At 38.1% G+C, this 25,718-nt stretch overlaps 1 protein-coding gene across 16 annotated transcripts in view; it reads right to left on the minus strand.

Annotated features, from left to right (window-relative positions):
- The window catches only part of HDAC9 (histone deacetylase 9), a 463,926-nt gene that overhangs the window by 202,834 nt on the left and 235,374 nt on the right, over positions 1-25,718 (minus strand). For 11 of the 16 annotated variants that reach the window (XM_042044237.1, XM_042044228.1, XM_042044236.1 and 8 more), the window contains 5 exons: positions 25,346-25,472; positions 23,354-23,475; positions 8,380-8,508; positions 6,326-6,441; positions 530-652 (listed from right to left, as the gene is read on the minus strand). In XM_042044237.1, coding sequence (XP_041900171.1) covers positions 530-652; positions 6,326-6,441; positions 8,380-8,508; positions 23,354-23,475; positions 25,346-25,472 — 617 coding nt within the window. The remainder of the gene's footprint in view (positions 1-529; positions 653-6,325; positions 6,442-8,379; positions 8,509-23,353; positions 23,476-25,345; positions 25,473-25,718) is intronic. The other 5 variants (XM_042044227.1, XM_042044231.1, XM_042044225.1 and 2 more) reach the window with 1 other exon arrangement.

The following is a 25,718-nucleotide window of genomic DNA, read 5'->3' on the forward strand; positions in this document are numbered from 1 at the left end:
TTTGTATTTTTACTTTCATTGTTCTTGTAAAGGAGGTAAGTTTTGACCAGTAGCAAAGTTTTCAGGTACTTTACTGAGCTATAGGAATATGACATTCTTCTTCTACGATCCTCCAGCCCAGTTTAGGTCACTAATGGAATCTCATAAAAAGCAGCAGGTGCTGTAATTTATCAGGTAGAAATGATCATATAATTAAATTTTTATACTAAATAATCTCCTCATACTTTCAAATGAAATAATCTCCTCATATACTTCCTTCCACATCTGAAATCTGTTATCTGGCATAAATGCAATGCATGTGGCCCGTACTTAGCTAAGATCTACACTGGCACTTGCTTATTTGAGATCAAGAATGAATATTGCTTTCAAGTTGTGCCCTTAAATATCCAGATGTTGCCCAATGCATAGAGAGGTCTGGTTCCCACTTTGAATTGCTTATGTTCCAAAATGCTAAAAATAAAGAGAATAATCAGAAAGTAGGTTTTCTGGAAGCATACGTATGCAGGAAGGCTTGAGACTGGTCACTTACACTGATTTGAGGTTGTATTGCTGGAAGTCCCAAGGTAATGTTGGGCAGAGAAGGGGATGTGTACAGACTCAACAAGTTCACTGATTCGTCCTGTATCAAAAGGCGTTGCTGGGAAACCAGGTGCTGGAATAAAGGGTAGAAACAACAGAAGTAAATCTCCAACCTTTTTATCTTGGTTATTTTATCCTCATATCCCAATACGCTGAAAGCCAGTTATGTACCACTCATTGGTTTGCATCCCATTGGAGTTCCAGATACGAAAAATTACTGTCCCTGTAAAAAAACTGTTGATAGTTCTTTTCTTAAGAAAACAACTGATATGTGTCTGCAATTATTCTTTGGTTAGTAAATCAAAGTTCCATGCAAAGCTGAAATCTTGAGGGTTCCTAGACCATCTTAGGAACTTCTCATCAGTTCAGCATCAGTTCTTATCAACTGGACTTTCACTCCAAGAAACTCACTGGGAATTTACCCAGTGAATTAAGGATTATATCCAGCTGAATCACAAATATGGATGTATTAAACCTTTACTCCAGGTATCATAACTTTTGCTGTAAGGTATGAAATGTGTTTTTTAACTAGTCCATGTCTTTTGTTAGCCAAATTATGATATGGGGATGTTTGAGGCACACTATTTACTTCCATTAAGGCAGAAATTTTGTGTAGAAAGTAAGGCATATTGACACATCTGCCATTTAAAATAATAGACTGTCTCTCTCTCTCTGTCTGCATATATACAAAAGTAGCATCCTGTCATTCCCTGATGATGGGATACCCCTCAGAGCTTTCCTAATCCATTCAAGTTAAAATCCTTAACACTTCTTTTGAAGACTTGTGATATAATTTTCAAGGACATGGAACTGCTGATATATTTTTAATTACTTTAAAATAAAACCAGACATTCTGCAAAGATCGCCCTTTTTCTTTCCATAGATTAATTGGTAAGAAACATAAAAAGATTACCACATCAGGAATCTTTTTGAAGCCTTTGCCTTTCAGTTTGAACAGTGATATTTTTCAACATGTGGTCTAGTATAGTTGCTTGAATTATATTTTCTGTTTAACTCTTGCTTCCCTCCCAGAACTTTGACACAATAAGAGCTACAAAGGTCTTATTAGACTTAGGAACTCTGGCATGATATGGTCCCCAAGGGAACAACATCCTTGAAAAAGAATACCCTGTGTAACAGTATGACACAGTGACTGCTTTCTTCCCAAACAAAAAGCATATGGGACTCCAATAATAGACCACCTCCAAGAGGGATACTGCACACTCGGGCTTTGACTAAAGTAAATATAATAACTTGTCAAGCATGTTGTGGGGAGCTGTAGATTTTCCCCCGGACAAACCTGGAATATCAATTAACTCTGTAAAATACTTCGTGTTAATACAATGCAACTTCAGACCATCAATGAAAAGTGGTTAAGCACAAAAACACAGGATGTTATTCCAAAACATAACCTTCCTCATACAGTTTGTTTGGAGATATGACCTATCACTGAGACAATAACAGTAGAAGTCTATCCCTGTAATTTTCTTTTGGTACCTAGGGAATGTCAACAGATAGTGTAGGAAACAAAGAAGCTCCACTTGCATATTACATTAAGTCCTGGCTAAAAGTGTCTTGCCTTGATAACATCCACCTTTGACCATGAATAAATCCAAGTATGTCAAGACTACGGAGATATTATGGAGGGAATCTACAAACATTTAAGTGAAAATGGACACTCTAATGTGACTCCTAGAATATGATCAAATTTGTAGCAACTGCTGCATTGATACAAAGCCACTTGAAAGATTTATGTTTAATATTTGGGTTTTGGTATGCCACTATTACCTTCTAAGATTTGAATTAATAAAAGTAACAGTGGCAGGGTGAATAGCTCTCCCACATGAAGGTCAGGCATGACTGTTTCATCAGGCAGAAGCAATGATGTTATTTACCACAGGAGTTTAATGTTGAAAACAGGAGTTTATTAATAAAAGCATCGTAATTTATTTTTTAATACTGCTAATAACCTGTCATTTTCACTTTGGTAAATGATTCATTTTTCAAAATATTTTCAGGTAATATCATCCTAAGCATCAGCTTAACCTCATCTCCCAAAATAAAAGTAGTCCACTACTGCATAGATTAGGGTCCTCTGCGTATCACAGAGCCCCAGAATGGGTAAGGTTGGAAGGGACCACTGGATGTCATCTAGTCCAACCACCCTGCTCAAGCAGGGTCCCCCAGAGGCAGAAATACATGATCCCAGCTGCAGCTTTTCTTTTTACACGGTCAACAATACCTTGCCATGGTGGCACAGGCAGGAGTTGCCAACAGACTCATTTGGCAGCACAATGGCTAAACCATGTCCTCGGCCTACATGCAAACATGGTGGTTCGGACTGGCACCGAAATTACCCCAAAGAGCATCTTGACCTACTTGCTCCTCTACGTACCTACTCCTTGGGTCTACAGATCCTGCTTACTGATGCTTAAAATAGCCTGTCAACAGAGTTATCCTCTTTCTCAAAATAGAGTACAAGAACTCAGTGTAACAGTGCACGATGATCAACAAGTAACCACGAGTGACCGCGCTTTAGTTGCACTGTGGGACTTGCTGAGAAGCAGGAGCACCTATGTGTGCATGTTTATATGCACATTTATAGATTACGAGGGAAAGACAAAATGGCTTGACTTTAATATTCCTCACTTGTGGAGCTACAGTAATTGTCACAGCTTTCAATATGCACAATTACTTACGTTATATTTCTTGAGGCTTTTGGGATGATTTAAAAAAAATAAAAAATTAATTTAGACTCTCTTCACGTACACTTGACACAAACCTCATCAGCTGGCCAGAAACCTACACATTTTTCCAATAGCCCCTTACAAAGATCACCTCAAGGAGCTGAGGATTAAAAGCACGGGGCTGTGGGATTGCACAAAAAAAGTATGTGCTTATCTGGCACGTATGTAATTTATGTCTCCTGTATAATCAAGTGATATTCTAGGAAATACTGCTTTCCAAAGCACAAATAGAAGAAAGAAATTGATCTGAAGCCCAGTTACACCAACTGGAAACTTTCCATTGTCTTCAATGCCTTTTGACCAGAGCGTGAATGCCTAAAATTAATCTTTTCACATGACTAAAGCAGGTTGTCCCTCTGAACTCAAGGGACATGCTGTGCAGGGGCTCAATCCTGCTTGCATTTCTCAGGCAAGCAAGATTGAGCCCCAGCACAGCAGGTGACCTGAAAGTGTATGGCATGCTACAGGAGACAAATAGCTACTGCGGTGAACCTTGATGATACTGGAGACAACTGTGCCTAATAAAAACAGGATTTTATTTATAAGGTGCAATTAAAATCCTGAGTTCAACTTTCAAGTTTCATATAATGAGATCGGTGTTTTAACAAATGGTAGTGGAAGTACCATTAAGGGAACTGTGATAGTAAAAGACTATCTGCAAAGCTGCAGCATATGCAGTGCATCTTTGTTCATTCAAAAAATTGTAAACGTCTACCCACCAGACTGTCTGCTCCAGAGAGTAAACCACTTAAAAGTCTCACTATTCCAATAAATGTGGTAAAAATACTTTAAAAATCTGTTTCATTACTGATAATGCTCTAATTCTGTCCATGCACTGGAGTGTAATCATTTACGGTACTGACTCATGTTTTACTGGTAAATGACTCTGTCATAGCAACCTGTTTTTCCCCAGCAAAAAGTGTTTTATTTGCTGCCATGAAAACCGCAGCTATCCACCCACTCAGATATGAGCACAACACTTACTGCAAATGTCACAACAACAATTATGAAACAACAGCGATGTGAGTCATGCGGGATTACAGAAAAACAAGGGATATTTTTGGGTGATTTTGGAACACTCATCCTATTATTAGAAACTACTGTCCTTTGCATATCTGATGAAAAATTGATTAGCTGTATAGCCTTTGAGAGCTGGCTAACACTAAACTAGGAAAGAGATATGTAGGAGTTTGGCTGCTGTTAAATGACCAAAGAAAATCCCACTGAAATAAGAATCACTGAAGCTGAGATTTATGGAAAAATGTTTGAACCCACAAGACCACAGTACTAAAAGTCAAGTAACTAGAGAGGTAAAGAAATCCCCAACTGGATCCAGAAATGGAAGTCTGTAGTTTCAGCTTCTTAGCACATTTCACTGAGTGGAGTGACTGACGCCAGCATGAAGAGCTCAACTTCTAAAGGAACTTTTTAGGCTCATTTGAGCATCTTTGATTGTACGTTGGGGTTATAATTTTTGGTGTCTGGCACAGAAGTGGCAAATAATATGCAATGCAATGTTCTATTAGCAAGCAGAATAGAACTCTGCTGGTTCTTGCTACAACCTTTCCAAATCTCCGGAGACCACCAGCCTGACCAGGCTGTACGTATTTCTGATGGTGCAAGTGTCCAGAAACTGTAACATGCAAAGTAACAAGTACCATGTATCAGTCTGAGAGGTTATTGCCCTTCCATTTTGTAGTATTCTCAAATCAATAAAAGATCCAATTGGATAAGACTTCTTGTTTAATACAGCATGTAATAACAGCCACATATTACCAACTTCTATCTAAAACATGCCCAGTAGTAAAATACACAACTTAATTCCACTGAACTAGGATCTGATCTAATCCTAATGATGGATCTTACTCTGCATCATTTAAGTTTCTTTGCAATCACATATGGGGGGCTATGAGACAAGACCACATGTTAGCCATCAATGCAATTTTTTTTTTCTTTTTGGTTACGGGCCAGAGAGAGGCTACTAATCAGTGTGCAGAGGTCACCCACCTGCCCCCTGGATCATAGTTCACACACACAATTAATTCATTATGGGGAAAAGTCACTGCTGGAGGTTGAACTGGCCATTCCAGGGTTTTTTTTAGGTGAATGTCCTGCCACTGACCTGAAGAAATAGCTCCATTAACTAAAACTCTGTTAAATCACCTTTTCTTATGCAGTTTTTCTAACATAAATAGCATAAGCCAACAATTAATAGAAAACCTTGCCACCGAAGCAGGAACTGCGGTAAGTATTGGCACTGGATACAGAACACTGTGGAATTTGAGTCTTTCTTAGTCGAATTCGTTTACTGTCCCTTTACAATACTGCCATGGAAAGCATGGCTTGGGCATGTCATCTGTGCTAAATGAGGTTGATCACAACTGATTTACCATCTGCATTCCTGTTGTTATAGGCACGTATGTATGAAACAGAATAAGGAGTAGTTAAGATTCCTTCCGTTTACAATCTCACTTTACAAAACAAGTATTCAAGAATTCTGGAATGACATTTACGGTGGTTAAGTACTGCCTTGATAAGGAAACTGAGGTACAGCAAAATAAAAGGGAGATGTGACAAGGATTTAGTCACCTAACTCCAATACTGTGATTAAAGAAATCTACTTCAGCACTCATCTGAACCTGGGACCACCCTAACTCGTAAGTGTTAGGATCACCAATGCCTAAACCACTGTTTTGTACCCAGGAGTTCTTCATCAGCATTCAGCACTGAGCACCTCTTCAGGTCATCCCAGAAAGTAATATTCTTTCACAGCTCCCTCCCACTCTTCCAGTAGCATTACTGCTGCTTTTCCCCGATCTTTTGTTACCAAAGAGTCTTCTAAACATGCATCTCAAACATAAAGATATATCTCATACATGACGTACTTTGATGTCAGCCTGTAGTGTCCTGGTATCCCAATTACTCTGCTTGTGAACATGATCAAATCTCCTCTTCAGTCTAGAAACCTGAGCAATTATCTAAACAATAATGAGTCTTACCTCAGCTTGAATGTTAGGTGGCAAAACTGAGGTTTCATTTTCTGTTGTACTGCTAGTCGGACCATTGCTTGGGGAACTGGGACCTGATCCAGGGGAGCTGCTACTGACTGAGGATTCTGAAAAACAGATTAAACATACATGAATTTCACCCTGGAAAGGTACACATGATCTTGATTAATTATATAACCTTTATAGCATAGGGCTTTTTTGCTATTGAAAATATCTCTTGGTTACACTATTTACTTACATTAAAGACTCGACTCATCCTCCATTTCTTTGGTTTTCTTTTTACAACTAACAAGGAAAGATACTGTTGGTCTTTCCCCTTCTGGTCTGTCTGTGTCACGTAAGAAGAATTTAGTATTTATTTTTCCCACAAAGATGGTTATGCTACTCAGTATCAGGCAGAAACACTGACACAGAGCTTGTAATGAGTAAAGAAAAGGAACTCTTTCCATTTTAATTGCCTAGAGTCCTTCCTCTGTAAGAGATCAAAATGACAGAGATAGCAGGCCTGCAGAGGTCATGATAATGTTGTCAATTCATGAAGCCTACTGCCATCCTTTCTGTCTAGGAAGGAGATGACCCCATTGTGGACCAATCATTACATACACAATTACTAATGGCAAAATACACATTTTCACTTCATCTTTGGCACAAATACAAAGGAATATTTACAATGTGCAAAGACATTTAAATAGGATTTGAAAGGCTGCATGCTATCTTGATTTAAAATGTCCCAAGTTCTGTCTAAGACAAAGGGGGAGAGGATGACTTCATTGTATGTTGTTGTATTGAGTTATTCTAATTCTAAACTGATATAAATCATAAACAAAAATTATATATATAAATGATATATAAATTATATTTATGTAATGGAAACAGTTGAGAAGGTTAAAGATGGAAGAGTAACCCACTAGTGCAAGTAACCCACTTTCATGGGATAGCTTTCAAATTAAAGCACTCAAGAAGTTAAATTAATTAATATTTAAATGTGGCAGCAAATATTCTATAGTTACTTCTTTGCTTATTCACTCTTTATGCCTTAGTTCATGCAAAAATACATTTTCACCTTGACTGACATTACAGGAGGCTTCCTAGCTTTTACTTGGATCTTTTACTCTTTGATTTATTGAAGTGACTCCATATCCAGCTGTACTAACTGATCTTGTAGAAGTTCTTGCATTGTATTTTCAATAGGTATCACAGAAGTGGCGACACACAAACTTAATGTTTTTTTCTCATTTTTTAAAAATTAAAATACCACTTTTTGCATAAATAGGCATTTAAATAAAGGGCTATTTTCAGTTAAAAGAATAAAAAGCAAGGGGAAAAAGACTTCAGGCAACAATGTTTAATCAGGGTTATGAAAGGTCCAAAATGTCATATAGCCAATATTAATAATTGTAACAGCAATCTGAAAGGCTCCAAGTTATTGTCAGATCTAGGAGAAGAAGACATCTAGTTTCACGTTTCTGCTCTTTCAATAGCATCCAGAAAAAAACCCTCCAGTGATAAATATTTCACTTTATTCCTTACTTGTAAGTGTGCAAACTGTAAAGAAATCAGCTAAAACTAAGGAAGTGGATATCAAGAACCTCATAGAGGCTTCAGTAAATGGAATTAATAAATTAGCTGTAGAAAAACTATAATCTGGAAATAATTTATAAGGAAACTATTTAGGAGATTTCATGCTTACATTCACATCTATGTTCCAGTTTCGCACGTGACATACTGTGTAAAGTTGTCACAAGAATTGCATTTACAGGGACACTGATGTGAGTTTGTTCAAGCTGTTTTTTAATTCTATCTTGGTGTGACACAATTCTGATATATCAAGTGAATTCAGATATGTCTGAATAAAGATATGGCCTGATCATTTCAAAAAGCCATGAAGCTACTAAATATCAACGCAAAGTCAAGGCAAGAATCATAAGGATAAGGCCAAATACTGCAAATGCTCATTTTGTTTAGCAAACAGTTTCAATTCTGAAGTACTACCACTATTCTGTGAGCTGTGGCAACTGATACAGAATTTTCCCATTCTTAATTACCTGTCACCTCAAAAAGACGTTTCTTGAATGAACCGACATTTCCATCCTTCCTCCTGAGTAAAGGACTGCTTCTCCTTTCTGTCACCTTTTGTTTTAATCTTGAACGTACCTTCAAATTTGGCTCTGAAGCTGGAAACGAAGAGAAGAAAATATGTGACTACAAATCCAATTTCTGGCTTGTTTCAGACACCACTGACCCTGTAGGACCTCATCTGATCCAAGGAGGGCTTGGAGGCAGAGATTTTGCTGCCCAACCTTCCCAGCCATCCTGTCGCTCCTCATACAAGTTCATTTTAGATTGGAAGCTAGGAAAGAGAGGAAGAGAGCTGAAGAACTTCAGATCCCAGTATTTTTCTCATTCCGTTGCAACTTTGAATTTACCCATTAATTATTGTTACTACCATAAGTATTCATAATAGATGAATGCAAATTTAATTTACATTATTTTTATCTCTCTTGTAGGTGAAAACTTGGAAAACACATCTTGGAACTTGGAATGTTATAACTGGATTAAGGTCTAATTGCAGAAACAGAGAGAAGCCTCCACTGGTGCCTTTTGATTTCTCTGAGAAATATAAATTACAACAAGCCTTGCTGGCAGAACATTTCTTGGTCAGCGATTTTAGGCCCAGAATTTTAGTGTTTTCTGAGTAACACACCAAACAACTGGATTTATGACAGTGTCCTAAGAACATTTACAGAGAAAAATATATGCTCTGAAAACGAAGAAGTAGGGTTGATTCTGAGAAAACCTAGGATTATATTTAATGCACCTTGGGCAAGTTCCACCCTTGTTTCAGGGTCTTTTCATATGAAGGCCAACTCTGCTGTGCTTTTTATTCTGTAGTATTTTTAGCATGATAAAATGTTTCATGTAGTCATTTATCTGTTCGTCAAGTAAACCCTGAATCAAACAGACTGCTAAGAGCTAGTGAAAGATAATTATGGAATAGAACTTGTTCATATTTCCCTTCCTGGAACTGAGGATTGGCTAAGCAATATCTCAAAACAGAGAGAGCTAGAAACTGGGATCAGTTCTCTCTCCTATGCACAGACTTAAACCCAGCCTCAAAGAAGGAGCAAGAGTTAGCAGAAAAACAAAATAAATTATATCTTCACTCAATTCAGAAGTACACCTTTTGTCACTTTGGGACAGGAACTCAATCCTACACTTCTAATTCTAGTCCCTGCCCATCATGTGACATTGCACATCTTTTTTCCTCCTGTCCCACCTGTTCCCTCCCTCAGGGACGGGGAGGCTAGAAATGGTCATTGGAGAGCAAAGGGGCTGCACCCCACTACAGAGCTGCTGTGACCAGCAGTACCTGCTGTCACACGCTGCATTGCACATACTGCATTGCACGTGGCAAGCGCTGCCCTCTGGAGACCCTCTGCCTTGAGTACATTTCAGACCAAGACACACAGGCTAGCACAACAATGGAAGTCTTTAATAATAAACATATTAACTAGAAATTTCCTTTTTATCACCTACTACCACTGTTAAGATGAATGGTTCAAACAATAAAGTACAGATGACTTGTTTGCTATCTAAGATACCATTTGCAGTGAAACTGAAAATATAAAATATAATAATGGGCTACGGTTACACTACATGCCATCACCACATATCTTACCAGGTGTGATGACATTTAAAAGAAAAGGTGTTCACTCCTTTTGCACTTACATATATTTCCATTTCTACTATTCTGTACCCTCAAGAATCAGGAGAATATGTCTGTACATATTCTGTTTCTGCATCCATGACAGGTGAATGTGACACAAATCCTCTGCAATTCTCCACTTCTGTGTGAATATTTCATACTCAGTCACAGTAATTTCCTTTCTATTTTTACCAAATTCCCACCATATTCAGCATCAGAATCCATCATATAAGCACAGAAAACAGACTTTAAAGTCAATGTATGAATTTATGAGCCATCCAAGAAGATGCATTTAATATTAAAAGGCATGGAGAAGAGTAGTTTTAAAATTATAAAATAAACCTCATGATACAAATCAAAGCCAATGTTTGAAGAATGTTTGCTTCAAATACTGGTTTTTCTGAATGTTCTCCCTGAGACACGGCCAGCTCCTAACATGGTACTTACTAGGACACAATGACTAGCAAAAAGAACTCTAGTTTCAGTGGACAAATTATACAAATCTAAGCACTTTGAGGATATCTGGTCCAATGAAAAAAATGAAGAACTGGACACTGGTTTCTTGATTCCCAGCAGTGGCTGAGGCATTGGCTTGGTGCGTGACTGTAGAGGTCACCGAACCATCCTGCTCCACCAAAGCTGGGGCAGAATTACTGTTCACTGAAAGAGGTATGGATCACAACAGCAATCCTATGTGCTTCAGTGCACTCCTACATGAGGGCAGTAATAACATATCTGTAATTGTCAACTCTCTTCTGACAGTTAAAAAGGCAAAATTAAGTATTTTAAGCTTCAAATATGGAGCTGTGGATTGCAATTATAAATGTATATATATATGTAGACACTGACTGCCTCAAAGCACATAAGTAAGATCATTTAGAACCTATTTTAGAAACTGAAATGTGAATGTTAGCAAAAAGTGAAAATAAATTTTTCCAACCTTTTTTTTTAATTAAATTGTTCCCCTAGTATTTGCAAGACACTTGGAAAGTCTTAGTGGCAAATGGTCCAGAATTATTATAATTAATCTGTTTTATGTTTCAAATGAGTATTTGGCTCAATGCTTTAACTAGTGGCTCTTAGAAGTGGTTCTACAGAGGGGTAATGTTCAAAATAACTGTTTTGCATTAGCCACCCTTTAAGTATTTCTACTGCACATTATTTTCTCCTTTGCTCAGCTTAATTAATCCATTGCCATGGCTGACTATGTTCATCACACAAAGTCATTCTCCATGGGGAAAGTGTCTCATGGGGAGTCAATGCCAAATAACTTTTGAGGCTAAAGATTTACTCCCCAGCTTGCTGCAGAGCAGCTTTCTCAAGCAAATACAAGCCCCTAAGAATTAACTTTTTTTGCTACAGTAATACCACAAAATTATTGAAAAGACCATCAGGGAGTCTATATGGTGATTCAACCATAAACCAAGACACTGACATAGCAAGAAAATTAATGCATGTGGCTAACTTGCTATACACTGAACATCTCACTGTGGTCCAGAACTCAAAACCAAATGAATTCTACCCCATATAGCAGACATCCTGTATCTCACCTTCATGAGGAAAAGAGGCCTCTCTAAAGTGGTGGAGGTGCTGAATGGGGTGGGGTTTGCTGGTTTGCAGCTACAGTGGACTGAATCATCTGACCAAGTAACCCAAATGACACAGACAAGAGAAAAACAAGAGCACATGGCCAGGAATGTGGCCATGAGGATGAGGAACACAGGATGGCAAATTTTCACGGCAGGAGTCTGGTTGGTTGGGCTATGAATCTAAAATATTGCTAAGAAACAGTATACAGCTGATATTGGTTTAGTTGGTCTCTATTAGGCTAACCTCTTTGCTCCACAAATCTTTGCACTTCTATTATATTTAGCATTTTGGAACAAGTCATATCAATTGTCACTTGGAGAAAGTGAACATATATTGTTTCAAAGGCTAGTGTTGCAAAGAAAACAAGAAGACACAGCTATTTTCTCTGAAGGCAATCAAAGCCCATGTCATTCATCTCAACAGAAATCAGCTGATAACCATTCGAGTGATTCACGTGGGAGGATTTCAGGAAAGACTAGTTAAAAATTACTTTGTTTATGTAGCTGTAGCATAATTTGGAATAATGAGATGTTACAGTAGTATGGCTTGTTCATTTTTATTGCTATTACCTGGCTTATTCTCTTTTTAGTGCTGGTAATTATGGACTGGTATTACTCTTTAAATGATTCAAAGTGGGAAACAGATAAGAAAGATACTACGGGCAATCAAAGTACTGGTTACTTAACATCTTGCCATGACTTGTAATTATCTCTACAGAACTAAGAACTTCTGCTGCAGGAGAAGGAGAAAAACAGTGTCTCAATGATCTTTCTCATATTTTATAGTGGCTTCATAGAGGAAGAAAGAATAATGTAACTGTACTCTTAAAATGGAAAATATACAGGCTTCTATGTAAGTACAAATTAATTTGATCACATGAGCCATCACTGATCAGGTGAAAGAAAGCTAGTCTCTCCTAAGAAGCAGGATACTCAGATACAAGCACAAGAGATAGGAAAATTATTAGGTGAAGTCATTATGTCCTATACTCCATTTTGCTTAATATTAGCGATTTGCAGATACTAGCATTAAAGAATATAGCCTGGGGCCAGATTGCCCCCAAATGAGCTGAAGTTTTCTTGACAGGGCTTTGCTTCACTGTTTCTTTTTATTAAACATGCAGAGGTATTTAAGAAGAAGGAATGAAAATCCTTTTTACGCATGGGGAGAAGACATATATATGAAGAGAATGTAAAAGACAACAATGCATTACTTTCTGATGGTTCCTGGAACACAGTAGTACTTTTGTATCAGAAGAGCGTGTGCCAACTTCAAATCAGCATTTAATGTAGCCAGGCAGGAAATGGGGGATGGGAGATGGTGCATAGCAAGCAGGTCCTCATCTCGAGGCTAAAGCCATATATAGGAAACCTGAAGAACAGAAAGTGAGCTTTTGTCCAGATTTCGAAAGGCACTAAAGTGAAAGCATTTCCTTTTCCTCACAAGCAGGCTGGCTTAGAAAAGCTGTGGGACAGTCGAGGTAAATGATGCTAAATTTGGCTAAAAAGATTCCAACACCAGCATGAGCAACACTGGAAAAACTTACTTGGGAAAGAAAAATTGCTCAGCATTGCCCAGGCATCAACTGCTATCACTAAGACTATTTTTAAAACAGCAACCTGAACTTCCTGAACATAATTAGGTCACCAGAAAAAATTAAAAAACTAAGACTTCAAGATCTTAAAGTAAGTCTTCACAGGTATTCTCCATTTCTTTAGCTATACTTTTTTAAGCTGTGAAGAGTCATATGTGATACTGATTTGAATGTATTCTGCGCTGTACTCCATGCAGGAGTTTGGGTTTTTTTCTGGCTCATATCTAACAAGTATCAATAATTGAACACACAGTCAAGATATCTGTTTATTCACACCACACAGGTTGATATACTAGAGACTCATGTACAGACAAGGATTTTGTGCTGTACAACACACAACCATGACAGTCTGTGCCTGAGATAGCTTAAAGTTACAGCACAAAATATGAGGTATGTTACAGACCCTCAGAACTGCAGGAAAAAACATTAAGATGGCACTGGTTAGCACAATGGGGGTATTGCCAGCATACCACTGGTTTATCCTTTGTCAAGTTTTTTTCTAGCACTCTGGAAATCGAAAATTTTCAAGATACTGCATGTGGATAATGAGATGACTTGGAGATTTCTGTTGTGATTTCTCCTGAAGCAGGAAGGGTCAGAACGGGAAAAAAACCACACTGTGAAGAGATCCTCATTTTGTCAGGTTTATCGCATAGCTCAACAGGTTCCTGGTCCATGCTGTGGGCTTCCAGTCACCCTGGTAATATACATAAGTAATAAAGCAGCCTGCCTGTCTGTGCTATGCCTGGACCTGGAGACCAAGGAAAAGGTCAAATTCCACATTAATACTGCAACAAAATCAACCAGAACAGACATATCTTAGGCTCCTTAGAAGATGGTCTGAAAGTAGTGGGCTAAGGAGAAACTTCCCAGTTTCCCCTTCAGTTGATGAAGGCAGAATGAAATGCACAAGACACCCTTAAGTACAACAGAAAGGATAAATGTGAAGATAATCTGGGCTTCCTTACCAAAACTATGGATTCAATCAAAGCCTGGCAGAAAGCTGGAGAGGCAGAGAGACACAGGTCAGGGACAAAAGCTGTCACCAGCTTCCTCAGCAGCTTTGTGAAGAGTTGTGAATGAGTCTGTCCTTCTGAGAGACCTGGTGGTCTCACGGCTTTTACGGCACGTGCCTCACAATCATGTGACTATTCTCTGCTCTGAATGAAGTTTCTGATTGCTGCTCTGCCTTCCTGTAGGCTGCCACAGAGTGTCTCAGCCACCTCCACGTGATTACATAAAGCATAGGCACAATGAGCAGTGCCTCTTTGTCTTTATACACGACTGACTGACATTTGCTTTAGAAGGCCACATCCCAATAGAAGACAATATTGGACAATGTACACATGGACATTCTTCCCACTGGATGATAGGCTGGAAGACACCAGCATGCAGTGTAGCTCTGTGGGTTCAATGACTTCTCAGTTCTGATGATTTAAAATGCCACTTCTAAAAGAGTTTTAAATTAGATTCATGGGACTGAAAGCTATTTACACATGCCCTCTAAAGCTCTCCCAAGAACTACATGGACCTGACTGCTGGGTGGTCCCAACAAGGCAGGAGAACCAGATACGGCAGCACAGGATGGAGACACTTTGTTTTTCTGGCTTGCATCACCTAATGGGTTTTCAGGATATACTGAAACTGTTTCCTGTACAACCATTCACTTTGTGGGGAGTGCTGGTCATATGTGAAACCCTTTAGTCCTTTGCTTTATTTTACTTCTGTAAAAGGTAGAATGCTTTATTTTTTCAGACTAAGGTAAATATCCATTCCCTAAATAAAAAAACAGGTTTAGTGAAACACATGGTAAAAGAGCTAATTAGATTAGAGGGGATCTTGCAGCCCTTTTGCTCTCTTCAGGCTAAGGAAACCAATTTAACAAGATTAGCAAATTTTCATTAATTTTCTAAAGCAGGTTCAAAAATGAAATAGCCCCTGAAGCTACTTTAAATATCTAACTTTTCCTTGTTATTCACTGCAGTCTGTATGAAACATAAAATATTTGTTTCATTACCTATGCAAACAAGTATTATCTTTCTAGGCATAATTTATTGAGTTAGATGTAGAAACTATTGTACTGCTTGGATTTAGCCAGAATTGGAGATCTTGAATATCTGAACAATATGATGTATTTCCTGTTGATATATGACCTTCATGTAACCTATAAGGCAAAAGAACAGGTCTCTTGATAGAATTTTAAATAAATTCTAATTTTTAGCAAAGAAAAAGCATCTCCTTGGATTTGCACCACAGGGTTATACAGCAGTTTCAAGGAGGCCATGGTTTTACTGGGCCTTATGAGTCGTCATTATATCTCAAGTCTGCTGAACCCATAACGTATCACGACTGTCAGGTCCACCTTAATCTTCTTATGGGTAAAATAATTTCCTTTTCCAATAATAAGTAGGGGATTAAAAAGCAAATACTACTTTACTGTCTTAAACCATAGAATTAAAGAATAAGAATAGTTTAAAATTCATTTTCATCTTCTCTGCACGTCATCAAATTCTGTAATTTTATTACACCTTTATAGCACTTTCTGGTGTAGAGGTGTAGAGGAGAAAGAAGATGAAACAGGCACTTGAATAGAGGGTATCCCTCATTTGAATGGTAATAATTCAAAAAATAAATTAAGATATGCATGACTGGCAGTCCTTCTGGTTAGGTCTCCACTGGTAGTTCTTACCCTTTCTTCTGACCATCTATACCAGTTGGTTCTAGCTGGGAAGAAGTAATGGGAATATAATATCATACTTTCTGCAAATATAGCAAATCCCCCTCTTCAGCCTAAATCCCCCTCTCAAATCCACTGAATCCCAAGAAAAAATACTCTCTTCAGTGAAGAACTGCCAGAGATAATCCCCTAGCCCCCAAAGTCAAAGTTTTTGCCAGGGTCACCATTTGAATCCTAGATATATGATCCATTTTTTATAGAATAAAATAATATAGTTGTTCCCCAAGCCCCATAAAAGAAGGAATTAGTTCATAGGGTGTTTAAATCCCACAGATTTTAATCTAGGAAAATATCCAGGAGTGATAACTCACTGATGTCAGACAAAAAGTACAATCCAGTATTTCATCAACCTTCGGAAATTAATGATGAAACACCAACAGCTTCTCCCCCAGTTTAACAGGGCAACAGCATTATCAGGAAATATGAGCTGGTTAGGTCTAGACTGCTGAATTGTATTCCAGAGTTGTCCAAAAGCAACAGGATGCCAAGAAAACAAAAGCAACCAAAACACAGTATATCTTGCTCTCCTAGAAGATGAGAGCCATAGGCCAAGTTCCTCTCAAAAGTAGGAAGGCACTTCAGCTCCACTGAAGACAAATGAAGATAAAATTGGCTCTGAAGTAGTTTGGACATCGAAGGGATGTTTGTTTTCTTGAACTTCTGTAGGCAAGGCCAACTTTGTGAGGTATCTCTTCATGTTAAGCAAAGTGAGAAGAAAAACCCCACGTTTGAAGTTTTAATTGGACATCCATGCTGCACCTTAACAACTATACTGAATTAAAATAAATTTACTTTTAGATAGGTTCTTTATGCTCTGGGATGTAATTCCAGTCCCCTACAACTTAATTAGCTAAATATACAATGTAACCTTCCATCTGGTAGAGTAATTTAACAGGAATAATTGTGCACCACCATAACTCAACGAGACACTGAGGAAAACCATTGAAATGCTATTTCCTTTCCTTTGGAAGAGAATTATGTACAATTTCAGCATGCTTTGCATTTCTAACAGTTAAAGCCAACAGGGAGGTATCACTCTCATTTATATTACTTTCCCATGAGAAAATCAAAAGCAAAGTACAAAGCTTATGCCTTCGCTCATGAATGGCTCTGTAATACTTACTTGGCTTTAGCCACAACATGTTATTTGGCAGCTAAACCCCTTAATTACAGTTGTGGGTTTGAATAGATTTTTCAGTGAAACTATGTTTTGCAGGATTTTGGAGAAGTGCAGTCTTTACTAACCGATATCTTCTATTTTGGATGATCCCATACCGTGTGATTTCCACTTTTCACTTCTCTGTTTCTCTCTTTTTGCCATCTTTTAGATGTTCTGGTTTACTTTTCTAAAAGTTTTCAATCGCCTCTGCTCTAGATACAGTGGAATAAAAATCCTAGTCCTACTGAAATCAAACAGGACAGTTTCTACGACTTCAAAGAGTCTCAAATTTTATATGCAGTATTTTGTAACTTATTTATCCAGAGGGAACAAGCTTTGAAATACCCATTAAAAACATTCCACTTCATTTTCAGTGGACACTATGCTCTTAAAATGCTTTAGATTTTAGGACTGCGCCCTGTTGCTTATTGAAGCTGTTTCTTTAGGTTCAAAAGTCAAAAAGGTGTCTAGTATCTGATTACCTGGTTATCAAAAAGTTATGCAAGCTACTTCTTAATGCTAACTTTTAAAGCATTTTTGAAAACATACACAGTTAGTGTAAGAAAAATTTTATGTAATCACCGGAAGAAGAACTTCATAATTCAATTTTGGTTATACACTGGGCAGTAAAAGAACGAAGATAGTATTTTGATCAAGATTGTATAATTAGTCCAGTTATGAAGAAGGGTCAGTAGGATCATAGAGTGGCAAAACAGAACGTGGTATATGGACAAGTAGTGGGATTTTTGCTAAAACAGAAATACAGTGAATCTGGAAACTGAGTAAGTTTTTTACCCACGCATAAAAAACTTGCTTTTTGCAATTAAAAGTAAGTGTTAAATAAAATACATTAGAGAAACAACCTTCCACTGATGGGAAGACTATGATGGTCTTCATGAGAATCATTCTGGTGATGACTCCAGTTGAACCCTGGTGCAGGCCCTGGCAGCTTTCATGATACCGAAGCATACCTACACAAGTTCTTTTCTCTTTGACAGTGTCATTAAGCCTACCCTAGCATTCATTTCTATTTAGTTTTAAGCTATCTCAAAAAAATTCTCCTCTAACTTGAATTCAATCAGAATGACAGGGCATTCCTCCTCAGCCCCATCTTGGGAGGCTGCAGGGCTCTGATGGGCTGGAGACAACAGCAGCCCTGCACAGTAGCTACGACAACATCACATTTCCTTGGAGCTGCTGGCTCCCAGGGCCTGGACACTTGTTTGGCCCATTCATTACATGAATGCAGAAGCTTTGCTTCTGATTCACTCTGCAATTGCAAGTGAAAGCTTCTTCTCTTTCTAAAACCTCCTACTACTAATTACATGCTCTGAAGTTATTAAACTGAATTTGGGAATGCTAAAAACGTTTGGTGACCATTGGGAAGAGGAGTCATCAGGATACCTTTTTTCCTTGTCACTGTGATAAGTACTGATTTCTTCTGGGCACATTACCCAGTCCAAATTTGTTGAGATGGTTCACCAACCCAGGAAAACAAGGACTCTGGAGAGGCAGGAATGCTTAGCATCCCTGGAAAATGGGATAAAATTAGGAGAATCATATGTTTGCCTCACTTCCCTGCTTCAATAAACAAAGTGCCTCTCCCATTTATTGTGCTCACTCATAAATTCAGAGAAAAATAGCACTTCACTGAGCTGGACTTCTTCATTTTGGCAGACATGGTAATTGAGGGTTTGAGATACTCTAACCCTCTTTTTTAAATGAAAACCAAAAGAAATCCAGCTTTTCAGTATACTGTTCCTTCACAAAAGAGTGTTTTCCTAGAAAATGCAAACAGAAATAAAATTTGGTGGCACAAAAGGGGAAAGGAGAAAAACCTTCACACACAAAATGTTTTTCTTCTGAGTTTCAACTGCTCCAGTAAACTACTGAGTCACTAACTGCACAAAGAATTGTAAGGAAATATTCTAATTAATTTCTTTTCTTAAAAAATTATGTCTGCTGAGTTCTCATTCAGGAATCTTTCACTCTCATTTACGCAAGAGCTACACTGTTATTCTACTGCCTAACCAGGTTAACTTAACATGGTTTTTACAGAGTGATCTTCATGGCTGTGCAGGACAGCCTTCTTCCTCTCTTTCATCACAATATTAAACAATCCTTCATCTCCTCTTTTTTCCTGTATGAAATTACACAACTTCTCCTATCCAAGGAAGAACCTCATATTATTTGCTATTAAAAAAAAACCCATGCTATGTTTCCATTGAGTATGCTTCCAATTTTTGGAAAGTGAGCTACAAACATCTTTTCAAATTGTTATATTGTGAGAGATCTTCAGTTCCCTAAGCAAAATGCAACTCGTAAGCTTACAATTCCATCTGCAAAGAAAGATTCAACTGGCACAAAACCAAAATAAATAGAAATACTGATTGACATTACCGTTCTTCCATGATTGTTTTAAACTCAGGAAAGAAAAAACAGTTCATACTTGATATGATGATGTCCCCAGGAATTTCTTCCAAAGAAAGCCAAAACATGAAACAAAATGCAGAAATTTCACCTACAGCAACAGTTTTGAAAAGTATGCACCTTTGGCCAGAGAGTGAACCTTTTTTGGAACTTTTGCTGGTTTGTATCAACAGTTGCACACAAAAAATGAAATTTTAAAGATTGAAGAAAATGCAAATGTTAGAGCCATTTGCCAGAATTTCTGCATTTCGACAAGGTAAAATATAATAGAAAAAAAAATCTTTGAAAAGATCTTCTACCCTACCACCCCATGTTGCTTACTGTGTTTTTGTTAGTTTTAGAGTAACCTCATAAAGAGGATAATATTTTCCTGGACAGATAATCACAGAATAGAGGAGCTCAACAAGCAAAAATTCCCCATATTAAATGATCAGGTTTTCAAAAGTACATGGCTCCCATCAGAGCTCTTAAAACAGTCAGTATGAATTTCAAAAGTGTTCAGTAATAGGGAGGTATTTTCAAACCTCTCTGGGTAATTTAGACGCATTAGTCTCATTGAAAGCTAATGAGCCATGTGCTGCTCAGTCTTTTGGGTGCTTTGCAGAAAACACATGTTATAACTGGTATCCATGGTGCAAGTTTTGGGAATTTTTAAAATTTAATCTTACACTGTTTACACTAAATTCTGCTTGTAGCTACAGATGTGTAGCTTCTCCTTATGGTATATTTATCTATCCAGTGAAGCAATAGGTCCCCTTGCTCTGCTCTTTTCAAAGTCTGTCAACACAGAACATCTGAATGCAGCTGTGCAAAGAGTTGCATATTCTGGCCTCTAGCCCCTAGGACAGTCCCAATCCTCCATGCAGCTAAGCTTTGTGAAGCCCACTGCTGTCAGCTTCTGCTGCATCTTGTACAGAAAGGAACAATCCACATGGCTGAGACTTGTTGAGTAACCACAGTCACTGCACTAGGATGTTAGCTCAGGTATCTAAGTGTAAACACTGACAGAGCAAGATTCAAGTCTTTCCCTAGTTATCTATGCATTCCATCATTCTAGATGCTAGAAGAGTGAAAGCTACAGAGAATATTTTCCTTTTTACTATTCTCTCTGAATTAATTTTTAAAAGATTAATAAGGAGATACCACTTCAGGACTAATTAAGCAAAGATTAAATGGATTACTGAGCAATAAAGCAAGCAAGCAAAACTCATGATTTACAATGCCTGTGTGACACTTGGTGTTCCCTTAGCACTGAAAAACACATTAGGATGTCAAGAAAGAATCATTCAGCTTTGTTGCACATTAAATCTGATCTCAGAGTACTTGATTCAATCAGACTTATCTTACAAGAGCATTTTATAAAATTGGAGAAGAGAAAGATACCTCTGTATCTTATACTAAAAAGATAAAAAAAAAAAAAGTAACATAAAAAGCAAAACAAAGCTGTGATTAAAAGCCACAACAGGTATTCCTTTCTTAAGGCTGAAAGGAATGTGAGGTCTGCTTTCATATGAATTGCTGACTTCACGCAGGTTCAGCACCACAGAGGGTTTACCAGGAGCCAGTGGCAATAAGCGTTCATAGCCTGAAGGGAAGGAAAAGAGGTTCACCCCTCATGGCAAAGGTCAGATTTCTGCAGCCTTACAGCCTGTCCATATACATGAGTGTTCATGGGACATCTTTGTCTAGTAAGGTCCCGTGAGGATGACACAGGCTCCGCAATGTCCCCTCTGCCTGGAGGATGGCCCTATAGCCACCCAGATCAGTTTAGGGTCATTTGACTTGTGTCGATTTGGTTCCTGTTGCTTTTACTCTCAACCTGATGAACAATCATTGAAAACTTTGTGGGGATGTTGCTGAAGGCTGGAATTAAACAACTCTAATACACAGAGAGACTGGATGTGTAAACAGGATATTAACATTTGCTATTTTCACGGATATGGAGAGCTATCAAATATCCTCTGTTGTTAACATACAGCATGCTGTACACTTCATTTATATTTGCTTATCAGAATCGCTATGTCAATGTCATAGAAACAGTTATACTAATGATTATATTAGTATTTGTCTATTTATTCTGTAGATATCTTTTCAGAGAGTCATCATGTCCTTTGTTCAATTTTGGAACTGATGCACTGCATGCCCAAATATTTGGAATAACATATAGAAAACATCTGGATTTAATTATATTATAGTCCTCTTATGCAGACAATGGGAATTGAATTAAGGAATATTTTGAAACCCCCACAGAGATATAAAAGTATTAGCAGCTGCACGAGAACTTTACTGTTACAAAGTTTGAAAATGTTTTGTTTTACAGATCAACAGTCTGACACATCATAAATATCAATCACAACGTTTAAGATATATAAACATGGGAGAAAAATTAAAGCTTGCATTTCAAATATATGTAGATGGATTCACAGCATTTAGAAGATGTAGAATACATCCTTTTGTTTAAAAAATGAAAATGTATCATCTATTGGCACAGAAAATAGATATTATACAGTGGTATTAAGTAGAGAACCACATAAGGGTTTATCATGATGAACAGCCTGAACAAGATTTTATAGAATCTTGTTATATTGCCACCATATTGTATAAAGAGTAATTCAGCTACAAGAAATTAGCATTTTGCTTTTCATGCTTCCATTCCTTTGAAAATATTTGGGGATATAATATGAGCTTAGAGAGTCTGCCCCAAAGTATTAGATACAGGCTGGATTTTCTCTCTGAATGTATGCTGGTTCCAAATGCCACTTCTTTTCAAGTCAGTTTTGCAGTTAGTTTTAAATCTCCCAGTGGCTAAATCACATTCAAAGGCTGTTAGCACAGTAGGGGGTCAGACTTTCTCGCTGAACGTAACTATATCACTCAACAGCAGACTCATGCAATAAGCGATCTAATGTTTTCTTTTCCTTCCCCCCCCCCCCCCCCCCTCCTCTGAGTGTCTCCCTGCATTCCTGGATACCAGTCACTGCACCAAAGTCCTGAGGCAACAGCCACATGGACTCCACTGCCATTCTAGCTTTCTTTATGGTGCAGAAAAAGCTAAGTCTACAGTTCACCTGCTGGAAAGACAAAATATTCAATTGTTAGATCTTCTAAAATATTCTAAAATATTCAAAAACCTTCAAAATCTGTCATCTGACTCATTTTCTATGTGTCAGAAGACATGCAAATGCGTGTATATGCACAGAGCACAGTGCTGATAATGCCAGGCTCACAGGTTCGATCCCTATATGGGCCATTCACTTAAGAGCTGGACTCCACGATCCTTCCGGGCCCCTTCCAACTCAGAATATTCTGTGATTCTGTGATACGCATACAAAATTTGACAACCAATAACACAAAATATAATATTAACCCAATTCCTCCTCTTTCCATGATTTCCCCTCAAAATGCCATGAAAATCATTGTCTAAAGGCAGAATACCATGTGAAGATAGATGCTGTATCTACCAAGCAGAACAGATAAAGTTATTTAAGCCAGAAGTTACACTGAGGCAAAGAAAATAAAGATCAATGAAATGATGATCTGTTTAGAAACAAAATTTATCAGAACTGAAGTTTGCACTAGCTAGCACTAGCTAGCACTAGCTAGCACTGGGAAACACCAACTCTAGGTACCATGTGGCCAGGCTGACCTTGTAAATATGCAGTCTGGATCTTTGAACTTACCCATAGTATCATCTTGAACAGGATTTGTGGAATATGATACATGCCTTGCTGATGGACAGCCTGGTTAAAACAAAGGATGGGAGAACTGCTGGGCAAGGGCTCGAATAAATGACACTAACTCACCCGTTTTACGAAGTGGAAAATCATCCTTGGCATCCTGTGCTCCTGGTAAAGTGTATTTGTACGGTGGCGAGGCCCCGCTCAGGGGTGGAGAGCTTTGATCCAGTGAGGTATGGTGGGCAGCCCTGCAGCAGACACAGAGGTCACAAATTAGCAGTCACTGAGGTGACCAGCAGTAACTATCTACACATGTTGTACACATCTCAGCTGTGTTTATGTTCTTGTTCGTCTAAGTGTGCACAAACCACAGGCTCATGTAACCAGTTTCACTCTTACAGTAAGAGATGGAGCTCCTCGGGATTCCCAAGAACGCACTTTTTGCACTCATTATAGAAGTCACATAGGACAAGATTCATGTTGATCTACAGACATGATCTGTCACCAGTTTGGGGAATTGAGGATTTCAGGTGGTTGCATTTTAATACGAATCAGCTGACACACAGCAAAAGCCATTTAAGCCTCGTTTATCATGTACAAATAGATGTATATTGATCAAGCCTTCTCTATAAAATGTGGGGAATTTTCAGGGCAGGAGGGCTTGTATAAAATTAACCAGAAATATTGAATTATTATCTGTTGGATATCCCCCTCCCCCAAATTATTTAGTGCACAAGGTAAATGAAACCTTGAATTTAAGTTCAATTTGTAAATCTTGTGAGGACACCACTCTGCAGCACACAGCACTCATGTCAGCAGAGAAGCTCCAAGCTGAAGAGCATTTTCTGACAACTGCTGGATGAAAGAAATCTTGTGGGCAGAGCTTTCTGAACAATTGCAATAGAAATTGCATCATTTGGCTCAGAAACGGGTTGGGTTTTTTGGGGAGGGGGGAGGTTTGTTGATATTTTTATCTAGAGAGGGAGAGAGGGAAAGGAGCGAAACTTTAAAACTTTGTGTTTATCTAAACATAATTTTACTTGGCCTTTTACAGACTCTGCTTGTCTTTCCAAGGCAGTGTGGTTACTCAATAATACATCTCTGTCATGAGAGGAAGTACTACTTTCTTCTGTGTAGCAGAAGGCATCCTCTGCAGAGCTCCTCACTCTCATTCATCTGAAGCTCAGATTATTAGCTCAGAAATCTTACATATTTAAGAGACTTTTATGCATTATTTGGAAGAAAAAATTTAAGTACCATATCTCTACCAAACACAATGTAAATGTACCTTAAATCATGTTACCAAAATGCTCTGGTTCGCTCAGAATGCAAACTCCAAGCACCAGCCTTCAGTAATCCTTTTGAAAAAGAATGAGTAGAACATGGAAATCTAGTGTACCATATGCATTTCTGTTTGTCCAGTTGAAGGTCAATTTGGGCATGACATTGAAGTCTTTCAGAAATGTGGCCAAGAGTTCATTTTGTTGGATTAATTTATGTGGGGAATAAAAACTGCAAAACTGTAAACTCTTAACATGTCAATAAACCCTTTTCAGGACTCAACAAAATCACTTGCTTCCATGGTCTAAGCAGATTCTTGTCAAGGCCAGGTTAACATAAGAATATGCAGTTCGGATACTAAAATCCATGAGTAAGAAAAGTTAAATGACCTCTGTCTTTCTCAAAATCCTTGCGAATTACTTACACCATTCAAGCAACTTCACTGGAAGCAGAGCAGCATCTCTTCAAGAAGAAATGTTTTGTGATTGATTCAAAATCCAAGTAAGACAAACACGAAGTTGTTCTAACTGAAAAAATTTAAGATTCTTGCAAAAATGACAGGTGTAGTTGTAAAATTTGTGATAACAACAAAAGATGAAGCAGCCGAAATAAAAACAGTTATACAAATTTCTGAGTCTTGCTCTCATCTCATCACTGAACACTGAATACTCCTCAGTTCAACCAGAAATACAACACTTATGGCTTTTCACTAATTTTTGGGCTGAGCTTCTGCCTTGCTCTGGAGGCAGACTCCCAACACCCCTGCTGGAAAAGCATTCTGCCAAGTTTTAGCTGACACCTCGACGAGACAAGGAAGCAGCTTAATACTGAACATACGTGTACCAGAGCTTGGGGTGGCGGCTCATGGAATGATTCTTCCCGTTTGCTGGAGAGTCTTTTGTTGCCGATTTACTCAACAGGAACTCTTGAAGCTTCTGCTTCACTTCTGTACTGGCCACTGCCCCTAAGAAACACAGAGTTAAATGTAACTTATCTTTAATTAAAAAAAATTACCTTTTTAAAGAAAAGAAATCCCCAAACAGAGTCTGTGCCTTATTGCTGGAAGTTTTGTAAACTATAAAAAGCTATTGGTGGAAAAAAGTCAAAATGAGAAACATTTGGATTAAATGCTTGTCTGTAGAAGCCTGAAGCTGGCCATGACCCAAAAATCCAGTGAAGTCATAAGGAATATTTCAACAGTAGATGAGGC

Source organism: Corvus kubaryi, unplaced genomic scaffold (genome assembly GCF_017639235.1).
Source record: "Corvus kubaryi isolate FWS band 111438036 unplaced genomic scaffold, C.kubaryi_AGA036_p1.0 37398, whole genome shotgun sequence".
Taxonomy (NCBI): Eukaryota; Metazoa; Chordata; class Aves; order Passeriformes; family Corvidae; genus Corvus; species Corvus kubaryi.